The following is a 19,862-nucleotide window of genomic DNA, read 5'->3' on the forward strand; positions in this document are numbered from 1 at the left end:
ACAAGATAAATTAATCTATAAAACATTAAATAGATAAAACATTTTTGCCTTGTTGCCAACAGTTTGTAAATGTTTATAGGAGCCTCATGGTGTAGTAGAAAGAACATGGACTATTTCAGTCCTGAGTAATCTAGAAGTGCTTGATAAGTCTCTTGTTGTCCCTGGGTCTTCTAGTGTCATCTACTACAAAAGAGAATCAGAGATGAACCAGACATTTGTTAGATTTTGTCAAGCTCTTCTCTGACTCTACAATTTGCTAAAAACTAGTTTTTTCTTAAGCCTTAAATAATCTAAATTTTACCACTAAAGAGAGAGCCCAAGAGGAGAGAGAGAGAGAGAGAGAGAGAGGGAGAGAGAGAGACTGGTTTTCTTATTTAGTAATTTTAATTGATTTTGAGGCTTTGAAATCTGTGCTTTAAATTAGATTGATCAGAAGCTTTGATTAACAGAACATTTCTCGAAATAATCTCCAATGATTTAGTGTTTTGTTTTTTTTTTGGTTGGGGGTGAGGAAGTATAACTGACAATCCTGCTGACACCTCCTTATATTAGATCTAATTTAGAAAGTTAGTGGATTTTTACTAGAACACAACACATTTCTAGTATATTTTGCATTCTCTATAGATTTTTCCAACAGCAAAAACATTGCAGTGATTTCCCTTACTTTTGCCAGGTTAATATTTAAAACCCTTCCTATAACAGAATGGCAGATTTTCCTTCTCCCCAAGGCTCAAGGGACGAGACATAAGACACAGGAGGATGCCGTCAGGTTCTTTCCCGAAACGTGAAGTGTAGGAGGCATATTAAGTTTGAGCCAAAGTTGGGTGTGGCTAGATGCCCTGGCAAGAAACTAGGATTTCTGATTTTCTAAAATTATTCCTGAAGAATTGGTTTTACAAAAATAAAGGAGGAAAAAAGGCAAAACTCTAAATAGCTGTATGACTTTATGTACAAATATATTTGCTGGTACAGAAATAAGTTTACTTTTCAGGAAGAAATATTTTCAGTAACTACTCTTAGCCTTACCCATGGCTTTATTACCATTCAAATGAATTGTACTGGGCTTTTCTGAGGGTATCTCAAGACTCCTTTTCTAAACTCTTCTGTTTTATATCTTATGTCATACTTCCTACCATTTCTCCCACTGTACATAGGATCCACTGTCAGTTATCCTGGGTCACAGCAAATGACTCAAACATGTAAGCATTCTAGTTTGTTTGTTTTCAGATTGCTGGTGTTTGGAAGTAGGGGGTTTGATTCCCATTATTAGGGGCACATAAGCTTTTCTAAGTTTTTATTTCATGCAAAGTTAGCCAGACAATCTTTTCTCACTTTGCAAGTTAATTAATTTTATATCAACATTTACTGTGGACAATTCTCAAAAATTCCAAATAAAGTATCATCCTCACAAACATTTAAGGTTTCTCATTATGAATATATCTCAAGAACACAAAAGGTAATATTTGAAAATATGGCACTATTACAATGTTGATAACTATTTCCTGAAATAATTCAATAAAGTCAAGTGGACAAAAGACAATCTCTGGAGAGGGAAAAAAAATAGAAATTGTCACATTTACTAAATCTATTGATCTAGCACAGTGCCATGAAGAAACACATTAAATAACTATCTGCAAATATTTGTTGACTAATGATCAACATGGAAGACTCCAGAGTCACATCTCATTTGCAATTAAAAATGCAGTAGAAAATTAATCTTTAACATATTTTAAATAATTAATTTACAGCAGACACTATTGTCCCTAAAACTGTGTTTTTAGTTTCTGATACTTTTCATGGTAGGTCATTGACAATGGTTCGATTGCAATACTGATCAATTAAATATAGCCTTAAATTGGGAAATGTTTTAGAATTTGCCACTATATTCCTCAAAAAGGCCACACTAATGACTGCACTTAAAGCATCAGTTGAAAATGTAAAAGGTCACTCTGGCCTTTAGCAAATTGAGAAAAATACATATCTTCTTATATAGAGAGGGTAAGAATTTTCTGCTAACGTAGGTCCTGTTTCTGTCTGCAATTCTAAATGAACGTCAAGGGTATCTGAAAGAACTGTGGATGATAGAGAAACTAAATCGCTGTGTTGCATTCTGCTGAAAGGGCATCCAGAGTCTAAAATAGTACAAGGTAGACCAGAACTAGATTAATGATTAGCACACTCTGGTATCCTCTTTTAAAGGTGGTGAGATCATTCTAGAACAAGTATATGCCTTTAACTCTGGGTAGAGGATAAGGGGTCAAGTGAATCGCCACTGATCTGTAGCAATTTCTTGGCTATCAGTATAATTTTAAAGGGGCCACATGGCCCCTTAGAGTGTTGACACAATTAGCCCAAGAGAATGAATGTAAAATACTCAGGGAGTAACTGAAGGCATTTAAGTTTCAACCAACATTTCCACACTCTTAGTGAGGGGAAGAAAATAAAGGCTATGATAATCTTATTGCAAATCTTTTTTTTAAAAAAAAACTGCCTATAGACAGAAATGAGGTATATTTGTAGACAAGTTCCAAATCCACATGATTATAGTTAGGCAGATGCTGAGTTCCACACCTATCAAAAATACACAAAAGAAAAACCTTGCACTTCCTTCCACATTCTTTAAAGTGTTTTCATTGATGTTAAGCTGCTACCATTATTTGTGTCTATTCTTGTTTGTGGTTCTACTTTCCTGCACGTTTCTGTTGATGCCTTTTCATATCAAAGGCCTGCTCTGATTCTGAATCATAGAGTATAGAACATGTGTGGTCCTTGGACCAGCAGAATTGCCATTTCCTAAGAAATGGCTAGAAATTCAAATTCTCTGGCCCCACCCCAGATCTTTTAAATAAAAAATCCCAGCAATTTGTGTTTAAATAAATCCTCCAGATGATTGTGATGCATGCTCAAGTTTGAGAACCACTGGTATGAAAACCTGGCTAACTCCCCACATCCTGATTCAGTGGACAGTAAATACCTATTGAATACCAACTGCTGCAGAGTCAACACAGTCCTGTGAGCTGTAGGCAATTAGCCCCAATTTGCAAATGGAAAGAGGAGGAAACCAAGACTCAGGAATTACAAATGACCTACTCAAGGTCATATAGCTGGTTAAGTAACAGAACTGAGATGTTAAGCCAAGTTCTTCTGCTCTTTTGGAGCTAGTTCCTTCTCATTTACACTTAAACTCCTCTATTAATTTCATCATATAATATATAACTTTGATGTTCCCTTTAAAAATCTGTGTGTGTGTGCCTGTGAAGTTATTAGCTTCTGTGTGTGTGTGTGTGCACACAACTGAGAGACAGACAGATGGTGGGAGGGCAGGATGGAGAGAAATGAAATGGGAAAATAAGTAGGTAACCAAAAAATAAAATTAGTATCACAAATGTTGCTGTCCAGTCACTCACAATATAAACAGATATATTTGGACATTCTTCCAAGACAGTTAACTTGAAGTCTAGATGCACTTCTTGAAATTGTTGAGTCAAGCACATAGGCAATCCTAAAACAGGTCTGCTTAAGCTAAGAGATATGAACACAGTTCTGTTAGACCCTCAACTGTGTGCTCTCCTTTCCCAGTCAGGCTTCAAAAACCCATTCTCTTCCTGCATTCTTTGCATCCACCACTCATGGACTCTTTTTTGGGACATGCACTACTTATGAATTTGGTGACAGTTTTCTACTTCATTACCTCTGTGAAATTTTTTGAGCTCATGTAATTTGTCAAGCAGACAAATACCACCAGAAGCTTGTTAAAGGTGATAAGGGAGGGAGACTACTAGACGAATCAAGCTCAACTCCAACTCAGACAAAGGTGATTGAGGTTTTTAAGGGAGAACAAAGAAGGATTACAGGAAAGCAGAAAAGGTGAGAAAAAAAGAGATGAGAGTCTATGTGGAAGTGGAAAATTACAGAAGGAAGGAAGTAGGGGAATTACTGAAAATAGCATGGGAAGGTGGGTTGGGACAATGTATAATTTGCAATTGGGCAACATTGTATTTTCCTAAGTAAAGACTCAGCGTGGGACCTGGGGTCACCTTTAGGGACACAACCTAGTGCAGGTGGAAGTCAGGCTTACCTTTGGTCAGGGCTCTTAGCAGAGTGTTCAGGAAGATCCTTTGTGCTGTGTGAGAGTTCAGCAGTTCACATAATATGATGAGGATTCAATCAACTCTGTTTCACATTAAAGAGAAATGAAAACATTATTTGAAATATTTTTAATTACTGTGATGGAAATTTAGATATTGAAAACTTCTATGTTTTTCTGGACATGATCTTATAAACCTGCAATCTATTCGACTTCCTAGTTGCAAAGTAGCATTTCACTGTCAAAAATCATGAGTGGAATCACGTTTTCAACAAATTCAAGGGTATCAATGAACTACTAGCTGAAATAATAATTGCTGTGTAATTTTTTCCACACCAGTGTCTATGAAGCAAAACTATACCCCATTAGATTGTTTGCAAATTATCACAATTTTTACAACATAGGAAATTTATTACATGTTTTATCATAGATAAAAAAGATAAAACTAATGTAGTTTGTTCTAGACATAAACCTAAATATTTTTGTTGCCCCAGAATTTTGCACCTCATTTGTGTAGAACATCACTCTCTGAAATGTAATGGAGAACCTATCAAAAAGAGATACTAGGATTTCTACACAAAACCTGTACTCAGAAAAAAAACACCACCAAGCCTTGCCCATAATTTTGACTCAATTCTAACCAGATTTCATATTAATTCATCAGCTTATTTTAATGGAGGTATTCAGAAGTTCTTTAGGGCATTCTACTTTCATAGCAGAGAAAGTCATTAGTGATAATATTGATGTCCCCGAGTCATCAAGAAAAACATTACTTTTTTATTAGTAATCTCCATATATGAACAAGGAAGTAAATGAACCTGGAGATGAAGGTGCCAAATTACTTTTTAGATAAATAACATCCAAGAAGCTGTAAAACTTTCATTACCTAGAAAATTAATCTATATGGAAATTAATCGCTTCGAGTTGACTAATCAGTATGCTTCTCTAAAATACTTTTGAAATCTAAAACTCAAGTGTTTGCTATAGTATGGAGTATTCAAAATAGGTAAAATGGTCTTTATCATTGCCTTTTTTATTTTGCTATATTCAACTTTAGTCAACAAAGGCTTATTTAATGGAAAGAGAATGGGCCTTGGATCCAAATACCAAATCTGCCATACTCCAGGTGAATGTATGTTCTCCAATTTATTTAATTTCTCCAAGGCCCAATTTCAACATGTACAGAATATAATGCTTACTTGATATATTTTATGAGACTCAGATATGAATATTAAATATATGATACATGATAGTCACTCTGTACCATTCTTGATTTTTGTGCTATTACTGTCTTTCAATTCAACTTACCCCAATTGGTGCTTTCTTAACCAAGAATGTTGTCTTGAGAACTCACACTCTAGATAGCCTTTCTGATCCAGGTTTTATTTTATTTATTTTTTATTTTTTATTTTTTTGATCCAGGTTTTAGATCCCTTTTCTCACAATTTTAATAATGAATAGTTGAAGATATATACACATATTATTTAGAAAATTTAAAACAGCTTCAGATTTCTATTTATTACTTATAAATAACAAATATTTATATTTTGTAATTCACTGACTTTTCCTTTGAAGTATATTCATTTGGGCATTTCTTTCTCTTTTTTTATCTTTAAAATCTTTTTTTAAAGATTTTATTTATTTATTCATGAGAGGCACAGAGAGAGAGAGGCAGAGACATAGGCAGAGGGAGAAGCAGGCTCTCCCCGGGAACCCTGATGTGGGACTCGATCCTGGGACCCTGGGACCATGACCTGAGCCAAAGGCAAATGCTCAATGACTGAGCCACCCAGGTGCCCCCTCATTTGGGCATTTAGTTTTACTTTCATTTTCATTTTTTTTGGACATAGAGTTATTATCTCAAGGTTTTACTAATTTGACCTTACTATCAAAAGAAAAAAGATTCTGTATTTAATGAGTCCTGAGTTTCTTTTTCTCAGCCATTTGCTGGACTGATCATTCAGTAATTCATTCAATATAATAATTCATTCAGTAAAAATATATTGAGCACATATCATGAAATATGTATGTATACCCTGTTCTAATAAAAAAAGAAAAAGACCACTGCAATTACTATGGTTCTTTTAGAAAGATACATGCTTAAGGGAGTATGACCTATGTGATTCTCAAGACTACATTTGGAGCCATGTAGGCCCACATTTTAGAGTATGGCCACATAATCTCTGAGGTGTATAGTGTAGATGTGATAAAAACTCTGGGGGGTTTCATAGGCTTCTTTATATTAGGATATAATATAATATAATTTATTTGAGACACTTGACAATTCATGAGAAAGAGATTTAGCTTAGAGAAGTTAGGATTTGTGCATTACATTATACTAATCATATGTATATGTTTCAGGACATTAACTAAAACTATCAAACTATATAGCATAATTTTGAGGTAAATGTTTAGAGCAAAATAACAGATATGACTAATTCTGAATTCATGAGGCTCTGACACCTATTGAACTGCTTCCAAATTTCACAACAAAGTTTTTGGAAAGTACATTCCTCACCGAGGAGAGCACCACTGCTACTCAATAAAGTATGATCTATACTTTTACTGAATAGTCCCCACAAAGTACAATTGGTGGGGAAAGCCAACCATAGCTCAAATACACACTAAATCTTTTTGCTTCCCCCAGGCCTTTCTTTCCTCACTCATTTTTCTCTGAATAGACTATTCCTCTCAACTTCCCAAATTCTCACCTACTAAAATCCTACCCCTAAAAGGTTCACTTCCAACATCAATCATCTTCATCAAGACAACTTTACTATTTAAAATGAAGACAATGTATTTTCCCTCTCATGTACCTCTAAAATATTTTTTTAAAGATTTTATTTATTTATTCATAAGAGACATAGAGAGAGAGAGAGAGAGAGGCAGAGACACAAGCAGAGGGAGAAGCAGGCTCCATGCAGGGAGCCAGATGTGGGACTTGATCCCAGGTGTCCAGGATCACACCCTGGGCTGAAGGCAGCACTAAACTGCTGAGCCACCCGGGCTGCCCCTAGAATATTTTCTTTGTATTGTAATTACTTTCATTATATGTGTCCTTATTTTACCCAGTCTTAAAACTCCTTGAAGGTAACGACTGTGTTTTGTTTGTCTTTGCATCCTCCATAGTAAGAGCTAATACAAATCCTACACCATGGCACTTACTACATATTAGTCAAATGAATTTACTCAGAGAATCTCTAGTGTGTGCGTGTATATAGAGAGAATATACATATATACAAATACAGAGAAAAAAAATACAGAGAATACGTATGTACATATATATACGTATACAGAGAACCTCTAGTGTGTCTGTATATCGATAGATAGATAGATAGATAGATAGATAGATAGATAGATAGATGATAGATAGATGATAGATAGATAGATTCTGTTTATTTAGGAGAGGAGGATGGGATTTTGCATTTGTTTTTTACATCTAGCTTTCCCCACCTATATCCTTTGTATTAAGGTTTTACTTGCCTTTTACTTTCTCCTGTTATGTCCATAAAAATATATTTAAGGAGAAAGTTACCATGCTGGCCAACAGTTTGTTTATTCTAATAAGCCCAAAAGAGAAGTATTCTTGGTGCAGAGTGATTGCTGGGGAGAAAATGGGTCAGATGCTTTTCTTCTGGAGAAGGATAAGAAGTATAAACTGAGAAAGAAACTTGTGAATGGCCCTCCTCAGATTAACTACTCAGTGATTCATCAAAACATAACTCATGCCTTGGCAAGTTAAAAGAAAAGATGATTTACATGAAAATTGTGATTTCTAGGTTATTAACATTTGAAGTTTATCAGTTTGCAAAATCCTCCCCACTACTATGGTGATGATGCATTTGTAGGTAGAATGTACCCATTAATATGAGCTGATTTATGTCACAATCACTTGTAATTTTGATAATCAATCTTTATTATTTAGGATGTCAAATATAATTCAAAATAAACTTTATAGATTGCTATTATATACTTAAATGAATTCACAAAATATTGGCTTTTTCTAATGTTTTTTAAAGTTACATGTTTTTAGGTAAAATACCTCCTTTCTCCAAAATTGTCCATACAAGATGGTTGATACCTTGAGTGTTTCTTAACTTCCTAACCTCCCATCTCATGAATTCCTTCCTTGTTCCTTGTTCTCTAGTTGGTAAATCAAACATGATTTTTCTAAAAATATCATACTATTTCACCTTAATGCTTTTGTTCATGTCTTCTCACCTTTCCCCTGGATGCTTCTTATTCAACCTTCAAAACTCAAGTTAAGTCTCCTCTCCAAATCATAAGTCTGCCTTAGAGTCCCAGCCAATATTAACTACTTTTATTTTCTCTTCTTTTGCGTTTCATCTTAGCTCTTACTATCACTTAATTTGTTTTATTGCAATTCTCTGTGTATTTGTCTTTTACTCTCAATACAGCATAGATTTTGCTTAAGGAAAGCCATAACTTACTTGACTTTATGTTCCCATTCCCCAAAAGAATGCCCTTCTCCTCAGAGGTCTTCCTATGTGTTTGAATTAAACTTCAAAAGCTCCTAAATAGATTTAGAATACCACCTGGCATATTCATCTTTTAAGAGACATCAAAACTGATGTGGTTAAAACTTAATGTAAGTAATAGAATTTCACTACAAGAGTATGTGTTTAAAGTTAGAAAATATCTGACTTATATGAATGGGAAATATAACTTATGTTCCTTTCATTAATGACACAATTTTCAGGTGTTAGTTTCTTTGAGCAACAAAACCTTATAACTTTTGAGATAATTGTAGATTCACATAGGTTGTAAAAAAATATAGAGAAATCTGTATGTCTTTCACTTACTTTCCGATAGGATGTCAATCCTTTAATTGGCACTTAAATTTGGATCAAAGTATACAATACTAAGTTATTAGCCCAACAACATTGAGTAAAATTCTGGTTCTCCTTTTCAAAAATACTTTTATAGGCAAACTTGATCATCCTTACCAAAGAACAGAGAATACTGGATAGATTACTTATGAAAAATGTGCAAACCCACTACACTTAAGCCCCTCAGAAAGAGTTACTTTCACATTAATAGATGCTTATAATAAAGACAGTCATTGTTCATTAGGGAAAAGTTATCAGATTATAATTTACTGACATACCCAAAAATTCTTTGCAGAATTTGAAAAAACCTTAAGTCGTCTAGGTCTTCCCACTTTCTATTTCGAAGCATAGTGAACCTTTTCACACTAGTCTTAACTGGTTGCAGAGTGGGAAAATGGTTGATCAATTGATGAATTCTTTGAATATTGAGTTCCTATTTGTGCAAAGCAGAAAAAACGAGAGGTTTCTAAGCTAAATATGATAGATCATGTGCAGTGCACTCTCAGGAATAACTGGTCAAGGATTTAGTAACATTTGTATCACGTTTTTCCTTTTGTCAGCTCAGTCTCTTATCATCTAGTTTAATCACATTACTTTTTATTCATCTTCAAAAATCCTGCTTTTATTCTTTGCTAAAATCATCCTTCAATCTTTTCATTCTAACAATTTCCAGTTACAAAAGCATACATAGGGAACACCTTGCAATTTACTGACAGTGTTTGTTTCTTAGGGAAAGTAAACACCAACCTAAATATTTTGCCCCAGGATTCAACCTCCTGCTTTGCTCTACTATATCTTCTGTTTGTCACATTAAGTATATGAGACTCCTTTCCCTGATACTTAGACATTTTACTTTGTAGCATGCCTATTAAAGGCTCTTCTCTTTGATGAGTCATTTTGTCAGATAGTTTTCCAACAGGATTCCACGTTGGAGAATGGGAAAGGGTGGGGAGATGATGGAGAGGCAAATAGACACAGAGAGCAAAACAGTCTAAAAGCCAGAAGCTTTGGTGTTGAATCCATCACTTTATCATCTTGTATATATGAGCTATATGATCTCATATCCTCCACTTTTTTCATCTGTAATTAAGAATAGCAATACCATCTTAGAGGACTGTTGTAAGAATTAAGGAAATAAACTACAAGAAAGTGTTTTAAAATATGCATGTAAGGGATCCCTGGGTGGATGCTCAGCGGTTGAGTGCCTGCCTTCAGCCCAGGGCATAATCCTGGAGTCCCGAGGTCGAGTCCCACATCAGGCTCCCTGTATGGATCCAACTTCTCCCTCTGCTTGTGTCTCTGCCTCTCTCTCTCTGTGTCTCTCATGAAGAAATAAATAAAATATTGAACAACAAATAAATATGCATATAAATGGATCTATTTGTTTGTGCCTTGAGGGCAAGGGAGATATTGAATGCTCTCCCTAGAGTTACCTACAGTTTTCAGAGAAAAATACCTTTGGATGCACCAACCAAAATGTGTGTATTGGGGGAAAAGGGCTCCTGTCTATCAGTTACAATTTCCCTCAGTTTTCCATTCTTTCTAGGGGAAAAAAAAGCCTTTAAAAATGCTGATGCATACTGGATATTCTCCCAAACCAGAGTTACGATTTTGCTATTTTAAAGACAATGTGGATGTTGGGATTAGTCTTTCTGTATCACAGAATGTCAACACATTTTCCAAAACTGAATTTATCAGTTAAATGTAGCCAAGAGATTTAGTTTATCTAAGTGCCCTACAAAGGAGAAATAGTTTACCACTGTTTTTACAGATTGAGGCAAATCTGACATATTATTGACATATGCTATGGATTTAATTTAATACCATAGTACAGATGTGTGCTCTGATAAGTTTTTGTGAAATCTAGGCTAAGATAGAGTTGTTTCAATATTTATGGGGTTGAAAATGCAGAGTTAGCAAAGGAAGCATTTTAATTAAAACAATATTTTGCCTTATATGCTCACAGTAAAATATAGGCCAATTCTTTTAAAGACCAACTACTTGTTTAAATATAGTTGTTGGGTTTTTTAGGCACATTGAAATAGATTTGGGGTTTTTTCCAATTTTAAAATTTTTTAGTTATTGTTTTTCAAAGATTTATTTATTTATTTGAGAAAGAGAGGGGAGGGGAGAGGCAGAGGAAGAGGATAAAAGAGAATCTCAAGCAGACTCCCTGCTGAGTGCAGAGCCTGACACCAGGCTCCATCTCACAACCCTGAGATCATGACCTGAGCTGAAACTAAGAGTTGTTTGCTTACCTGACAAGCCACCCAGCTACCCCCAGTTTTTTAAATCTACTGATTTTAGAACTATCAGAAATTCAAACTCAATAGTTCTGAATTTTCTTTCTTTCACTTAAATGTATATAACTCTTCAAGTTTAGCTTTTTTTTATTGTATGTTTTAGGCATCCTGGAGATAACTTCAGTGGAAATCGGAGTCGTTGCCGTCAAAGCCATTAACAGCAACTATTATTTAGCCATGAACAAGAAGGGGAAACTCTATGGCTCAGTAAGTATTCTGCTTTAATTTTCCAAGTCCACTGCAGTAAATCATTACCACAGTTTTGGAATGTTTCCCCCAGACACTGAAGAGCTTTGTTATCATTCTATTGCTAGTAAATAGAGCCACAGTAGGCTGGTCACCAGAATTTCAAGGGCTGGCAAAGCAGCTCTCGCAATTCTGTAATTTCCTCTGTTGTTCACCCATCAGTCTACCACACATGCTGTTGCTGGCTTTCGTCCGTCAATGCTCTGAACTGTTAACGGGTCATACTCTCACGGAAGCATCTGGTCAAATTGGCACGGGTGCTGCAGACAACTTGTAGAAGAATCATTGAAAACAAAGATCTTAAATTGAGTAGGAAACCATACACTGTGTGTATTTTAGAGATTAAGATAAAACAGGAGCTTCAAATTTTGTATTCTATTAAAATATGAGATGGGGAGACAGAGTAAGAAATTCACCATTTGTGTGCCTTCAATCAACTCCATAATTTTATTTATGTAGACAATAGTCACTAATTCATTGATGTAGTTGGTATCCAGCTGACTCTTTTGAGTACATACATCTCTGTGTTTTATAGCAAATATTAAGGAATATCACTTCAAAATGTGTAAAAAACCTTATTTTGTTGATTAGCATAAGAACAATTGCACTGCCTGCCTAGAGCCAGCAGCTCCCAAACTTGATCACAATCACTGAAAAGATTAAAACACACTTCTAGATTTTCTGATACATTAAAGCTGTGATAAGACCTAAGAATGTGCATTTCTAACGAGGTCCCAGGAATTCCTGATGCAACACTTTGATAACCCAAACTGAGAACCACTGGTCTGATTATAGAATAGTCATGTATTTCTTTTGTATCAGGTCCACTTATAAGTGGGGAGCTAGGCACCCACACTGTGGGCCTGTCCCTCTGTCTAGCATAACTGCATTTTGCATGGCAGGGGAGGAAGGTGGTTAAAGGAATTTCAGTTAAATTTTTCCATTATATGCAGCTCTGCTCATGAGCCCAGAAATGTAATGGGCCATTTTAAAAAGTGGTGCCAGTCAGGGTTCACATTATAATCACTTCTGAAGTATTTTTAATTTATTTTCTTGAATGTACATGCTTGAATCCCTCCTTAATCTACTATTATCAGAATTACTGGGCAAGAGAACTCAGTTTATATTCTTTGCAGAGATACTAATATACTTAGTCAAAACCAAAGCTTTAAAGTAAAGCCAGATCACACCATCTAGATCAAGAGAAAAAGGGTAAATAACTTTAATTGCGATAAAAGATTGAAATAACTTTTAATTGATAAAGTGTATTTTTTTAAAAGGTGACATCAAAGAGAAATGGAGAATTCTTAAATGAACTGTGTCAGAAAAATATTTAATACTTCTCTTACTTCCCCACCTTTTTCTTCTATCCCAGCATAGCTCGCATACTGTGCCTATGCTTCTTACTGAACTCTAAGATGTGTGAATTCTTTCATCCCATTTCTATATCTAAATAGATACCTACTGCTTTCTATCATAGCATTCCCTTTTAGTTATCTGCAATGGGTTTTATCAGAAATTCTCTCATTAATGTGTCTGTTGTTAACTCTCTTCCCCTAATATATTGTGAACTTAAATTGGGCAGAGGCTTCCTTGTCCCACACTATACCCTCAGCACTCAGATCCATCCAGAGCACAGGGCCCCAAGACTTTTTTTTAACTTTAATACTTATGATTCACCTAAATGCTATAAAACACATAGATTTCTAGATCCCTCCTCCAGAGATTCTGATACATTTGAGGTAAGGTATAAATATTTTTAAAAAACACCTGAGAATCGGAATCTGCTACAGATGTACCTCACCTTAAGAGACAGTATTTTAGGGCCACCAGGGTGCTTCAGTCAGCTGATCAAACCACTCTTGGTTTCAGCTCAGGTCATGATCTCAAGGTCATGAGATGGAGCCTGGTGTCAGGCTGCACACTCAGCTGGGAGTCTGCTAAAGATTCTCCTTCTCCTTCTGCCCCTCATCTACCCACTCACTCTCTCTCTCCTTTTCTCTCTAAAATAAATAAACCTAGAGACATTGCTCTAAAAATTTATTTGGGGGAGGAAAAATGAGTATTTACTGCTACTTTTCAATACACAGCTTGTTGCAAATATAAAATCATCTCAAATAACCTTAATCCTTCTAGTTTCTAAACTGCACCACCCCCTTTATTAGAATGAATGTAATTATTCATGCAAAAAGCTATCTCTGCTTTGAAGCCATTTAGTTTTATTTATTTATTCTTTTTGAAGCCATATAGTTTTAGACAAACTAAGATGAATAAATGGAAAAAAATAGTAAGGATTTAAATTCCTTTCTAATGCAGAATTCTTTGTTGCATTATAATCCCTTTTTTTTTACATTATAATCCTTATTTAAGTAACTTACCTTTTCATCTTATTTTCAACCAAATAAATCATTTGACTTTTTTTTTAATCATTTTACTGTTACACTTAAATGTTAATTTGCAGAAGATAGGCACATTGGATAAATAAATTACAGGAAACAAAGCTTAAACCCGTAACATTAACATAAATATACCCGTTTGTGATGGTTCTGATAATGTTCAAAATGATGATCTAGCTCATAGAAACACAGATATTTAAATATATACATATTCAGGAACTGAGAATTTAGTAAAAAAAAAAAATTTAAATACCAAGTTGAGAAAAGCTGTCCTAACTGCCCAGTAGAGGCCAGCTAAAATATGTCTACAATGACCTTTGTTTGGATTGGAAAAGGTGGAACCAGAAGAGCAAAGACCCCAATTCCTTAGCTGCCAATTTGCTTTAGTGTGGATATGAGGGAAGAGGTACATTTCTAAAGCTAGAGTTTTGAGATTAGTGATTACTCTTCATCAATAACTCCAGGGTGAAATACTAGATTTGTGGAATGAAGGAAACATCAATTCTTGTCCCAAAGATCCCCTTAAAAACACATGGCTACTTGAAACAATGCCAAAGGACTATGGCTATAGAGTGGAATTTCCCAGGATCAAAGTCTCAGGTTTATACAATAAAGGCAGCGATAGTCACCATGCTTGTAATTTCTTTGATATGGTAATTCACAAAGCAAGGCATTCTGTGTCATAGTTTTCAATTATTTCTAGACCTCAGAGTAAACCTATTAAAATTCCAACTTATGGAAAACTGTAAATAATCTACAAAATGGGGAAATCTAGTATTTGTAAGAAACAATGACAGCTCCCCACCCTTCCCTGGCCTCTTGTTTAGTTATCTAGAACTATCATGATCTTGCTATAAGATCTGCTTTCTTACCAGTGTGGGCATATTTATTATGGACTTATACCTAGATAAAGTTTGAAAACTTGATAAGCTTAAGTTTTTTTCTGTCATTCTATTTTCCTCATGAGACCCCTGGTCATTACTCTGAAAAAAAGGATTATACATAATGCTATTCTTTATCATTGGCATATCACAAATACTGTTCATGGAATGTTTGCTTCTTGACAGTCATTCTAGTCACTTAAACCATGTCATCTTCAAAACACACCAGCTTTTTTAAAGGGCCCTAACATGTGGTTATGATGATCAATTAAAATGAATCATGAGACTTCAGACACAGATTCTGTTTATGATTATGAGTTGTACTCTTCTGTTGCTGACAGTGCACATTAAGTGCACAACTTACGTACAAATGGCAACAGCAAACAAAACTCTTGAACTGGCATTCTCTGGATGGTTTGTGTCAAATGGAATTCAGTGTCATCATCACAGGAATAAAAGATTTTATTTTTCCCTTGCAGAAAGAATTTAACAATGACTGTAAGCTGAAGGAGAGGATAGAGGAAAATGGATACAATACGTATGCATCCTTTAACTGGCAGCACAATGGGAGGCAAATGTACGTGGCATTGAATGGGAAAGGAGCTCCCAGGAGAGGTCAGAAAACACGAAGGAAAAACACCTCGGCTCATTTTCTTCCAATGGTGGTCCACTCCTAGAGGAAGGTGATGCTTGTGGATACAGTGAAACCAAAGGTTCTTTTGCCTCTGGTATTCTTCATAAAGACAGGAGCTCAGAAGGCAAAGACACATTGCAGATGTCTGCTTGCTTGAAAAAAAGGAAGTCTTTAAAGGTGTTGTACTCACTGCTGACATACGATGTTCTTTTGATTAGTTCTGTGTCATGCCTTATAATCGAGATATAAGCAGATTAAATGGGATGGAAGTTATTCCTAAGCGAACAACATTGTGGCTGGGTTTTTTTTTGGTGAAGTTTTTGTTTCTGTGCTTGTTTTTTAACCTCTAAGATAGAACTCAAAGGACATGGGACAATCTGTTGAATGATCTTCGGGAAAGTTATTTATGGAATACGAACTCATATCAAAGACTTTCATTGCTCATTCATTCAAGCCTAATGATTTAATGAGCAGTAAGACACGCAAGCATTTCCTGGAAAGCACTTGGGTCACATCGTATGCACAACCAAAGGAGCTTTGGGCGTGGCATCATGGAAGAGTCAGATAAGATTTTAAAAAATGTAAACATGTTAGTGTAAAACTGTTCTAACAAAACAAATAGTATGGTATGCTTGTGCATTCTGCCTTCATCCCTTTCTATTTCGTTCTAAGTTATTTATTTAATAGGATGTTAAATATCTTTTGGGGTTTTAAAGAGTATCCTCAGCAGCTGCCCTCTGATTTACCTTTTCTTTTTCTTCAGCACACCACATGCATGTTCATGACAAAGTGTTCTTAAAACTTGGCAAACACTTCAAGGATTGGAGAGGAGATAGGGAAGCAGGGTGAGAGCCCCATGTGCTATCTGTTAACTTAATATCACTTCTGCAATAAGAACCATCAACAATAAATATGACACTGCTGTGGCATGGCTTGATGAGAGATATCTGCCATCATTTAAAAACATCTATCACTCCTAAGGCTTCCTTTCAAAAGAAATAGACCCAAAGGCCAAATTCTTCTCTTTTAATACACCAATGGGGCTCCAAGAATATGCTAAAAGAAGGAAAATTGTTAAATAAATTTTAGTACCTAGCCTCATTATTTACTGATTTTCTGCCATGCGTCTCAATGGTAAGTGATGAAGAGGCTGTCTGCATATATAAGAGCCTTTTATGAGTCCCACAATAGTGCATCTCCTCCAAAGGAATTATTGAGGAATCTGAAGTATAACACTCCAAGGGGCTTAAACTGAGCAAATATATCCTGGTATATGTGTAGCCATATACTGAAATCTGTTCAAGCTGTATCATCTAGTCTTTACAAAACCGAATAAAAGTTATTTTCTATAAATTTAAAGAGCTTTGGAAGATTCCATCATGTAACCATATCAAAATTCATTTTGTTAGAGCAGGTATAGGAAACAATACATAAGAGTATACCAGTCATCATCACATTGTATTCCACTAAATAAATACATAAGCCTTATTTGCAGTGTCTGTAGTGATTTTTTTAAAGTGTAGAAAAATACTATTTGTTTTAAATACTTTGATAACTATAAGATTATATTGATGCTGCAGTTTTATCTTCATATTTCTTGTTTTGAAAAGGTCTGTTTATTTTTACTGTTTGGATACAGTATATTGGTACAAGGGAAAGACTCATTAAATGTGTCTTTTTACTAAAGTTTAACTTCTAGAAAGGCTGGTGTTTTGTGATCCTCTCTTATAACTTAATTGTGTCAATGCTTAACCAGTGCTTCCAGTTAATCTGTTATTTAAGAATTAGTTTTATTAGGAAACTTTCCCATAAGGTAATCCCATAAAAGTTCTTATTTTTTCATTCCTTAAAAAAGTTGGGATTTCAAAAGATATGCATTTGAGGCAGAGAGTTTTGGCTTATGGCTAAAGTTGCGTTTTGTGGCATTTGGCTTCCAACTTGCTTCTTAACAAATCAGATTCTAAAAATGTTTAATTTTTGTGGTTGGAATCTGTATGTGAAAATATAATTGGTAACTGAATCTGAGAGCCATAATGTAATGTATTGCTATCAGAACTAGATTACCTTTGTTCTTTCATTTTAAAATAATAATTGCACCTGACACATGAATACAGACCACCCAAAACCAAAATTAAATGCTTGGTGAGACAAATATAGGATTAGATGACTGCACGAACAGCAAACAGGGCACAAACTGGATTCGTATTTCATGTAGCCATTTAGATTGCTAAGGAGACTATGTGTAAACAGGCATCAATATCAGACTCCAAACACTAAAACAGCTTCTAGCAAAATGTATCAAAGCTTGCAGAAGCCAAAAATAGAAAACATCTCCCTCACCTCCCCCTCCCAACATACACACATGTGTGCAAGTGTGCTCGCACTTGGGTGTGCACATACACACACACACACACAGAGATAGAGACAGAAACAGAAAGGAGATTCTCCTGAATTTAAAAACGGCATCTTTGCTTGATATTGAGATAGAATTCTGGTCACCTTTGTAGTTGGATTGTGCTACTGAAGAAAAGGCAGTTCCAGCCCTGAATATTGTATATTAAAAAAAAATCATCATGATTTTGGGAGCTCAGTCTCTGCGGGAAGTGCGGCCCCTAGCCATGATGTCAGGGTGAGTTGGCCATAAATGTATGTCCATCTAAGTGCTGGTACTAAGGAGACTCCTCATAAAGATATAAAATCCCTCCCTCTTCCTACCTCCCAAAAGGCTGAACAGTGTATAGTATGTTACATTTCAATAAATCAATAAAAATGCTGGGAAAAGAAAATACAAATATTGTCCTTGTTTGTTTTATTAGCCTATACCTAACTATACCTGGTAATAAAAAGAGAAGCTCAAGTGTTCTACGCATGGCAGGAGGTGGTTAAATGCCCCACAGTCCCAAACAACAACAAAAAGAAAAAGAAATCACTGAAACATTTGTAAGTTTTCTTTAATGTTTCACATGTGTGAGTCAGCTATCCTTCCTCTAATAACAACCAAATGCTTTAGATTTTTCCTAAGGATTCAGGTCCACCTAGTTTACACAGTGGATAAAGAAGGATGAATTGAAAACAAGGATGGCTTGTGAAACAATGAAAGACGTTTGGAGGAAAGCCAGTAGGCTGCAAACTCTGATTTCAAGAGAGTGTAGGCCAGTGGATTTGATTTCAAAAGTAGAGAGAGAAAAGGATAAAGTTGGGTCCAGGGCTCAAGCAAGGTTATAGACACCATCTAAATTCATCAGCATTAATGCTGCACAGTTCCAATAATTTGGATGTCATTAATTCAGGATTTATGATTATTCAGCCAAAATGAAATTTTACCTTTTCCTTATCAGTGAAAGCCTTAGCTGTTCCAAACTTTGTTTAAGCAAAGATATCTATAGGAAACTCAAATACTTATGATGCTTAGTGCATTAGAAGTAACCCAGTTAATACAAACAAATGCCAGGCTGATGAAGAATTCTTGTCTATTCACTCCATAGGACTTTGGCAACTTAAACAAAACAGTAAGAAAAAAAAAAAACAAGAGTAGTTTTGAAGGATACTGGAAAGAAATGGGCAGGTCTGAATTCCACCGGAAATGGGACATGAAACAACTAAACTCTGCCTCCCTCAGCACTTTTTTCCTCTTACCCCTGACTGGCTTTATTTGCTCGCCTACTGCTTGCCACCAATTTATGTCTTTCCAACTCTACAACCCAAAACCTCTTTTTCTCAAGATCCCCAGGTGGAAACATCCTAGGTGTGAATGTTATTGGTCAGTTTGGGATAGCATCCCAACCTCTAGAGAGAACAATATAACAAAGCACAGGAGCATTGGGATTGGCAAGTTTCGATCACATGACCACAGAGCTACAGGGTGCAGGTTTTGGCAGCCCACACAATTGGAAGGAATGAAGAGTGTACCAAGCGAAGAGCAGTGCTGGGCTGATCTAAAAACAAATATGGTTCTTCATTATATCTATTTAAGTGAGACCACTGACTTAAACATACACCTTTTTTCAAAACATGTTTTAATCTTATATTTTTCACTAATTCTGATTAGCCTTCCCCTAATTTGTTCAAATCAGAGACATTTCAAGATGTTTTTCTTTTATGCATTTTTTATAAGGGAAAGATTGTATTTGTTTTGTTTTAGAGCCAAGAGAAGGGCCCTGAATGTAGCCAGGATCAGTAAAATTCTGCAAACTTCATGGAATAATAATTGAGAGGAATACAAGTTTTCACTAAATCAAAAGGTAATCCTCCTATTAAGTATCAACCTATGCCATAACATTAAAATTACTTCTTTAAAGTTAACTCAAAATTATGTACCAGTATTTTCGAGTGTATCAACATGTAGAAAATATCTGCAAGTCAAATGCCATTCATTTTTTTAAAATGTAGAATAAAAAAGAAAAAAAACGGCTTTATGTCTTTTACTATGTCTTGTATACATTCACTATGAGGCAAAAGAAAACTT

At 35.3% G+C, this 19,862-nt stretch overlaps 1 protein-coding gene and 1 long non-coding RNA gene across 2 annotated transcripts in view; one reads left to right on the forward strand and one right to left on the reverse strand.

Moving 5' to 3' along the window:
• Positions 1 to 4,182, reverse strand: part of LOC144312897 (uncharacterized) — an 88,625-nt gene extending 84,443 nt beyond the window's left edge. The window contains exon 1 of the long non-coding RNA XR_013378548.1: positions 4,079 to 4,182. This is a non-coding gene — a long non-coding RNA (uncharacterized LOC144312897). The remainder of the gene's footprint in view (positions 1 to 4,078) is intronic.
• Positions 1 to 18,926, forward strand: part of FGF10 (fibroblast growth factor 10) — an 80,289-nt gene extending 61,363 nt beyond the window's left edge. Inside the window, exons 2-3 of the mRNA XM_077896024.1 lie at positions 11,344 to 11,447; positions 15,243 to 18,926. Coding sequence (XP_077752150.1) covers positions 11,344 to 11,447; positions 15,243 to 15,440 — 302 coding nt within the window. The 3' untranslated portion in view covers positions 15,441 to 18,926. The remainder of the gene's footprint in view (positions 1 to 11,343; positions 11,448 to 15,242) is intronic.
• Positions 18,927 to 19,862: the final 936 nt, after the last annotated feature.

The sequence above is a fragment of the Canis aureus genome, chromosome 4 (assembly GCF_053574225.1).
Source record: "Canis aureus isolate CA01 chromosome 4, VMU_Caureus_v.1.0, whole genome shotgun sequence".
Lineage (NCBI taxonomy): Eukaryota > Metazoa > Chordata > Mammalia > Carnivora > Canidae > Canis > Canis aureus.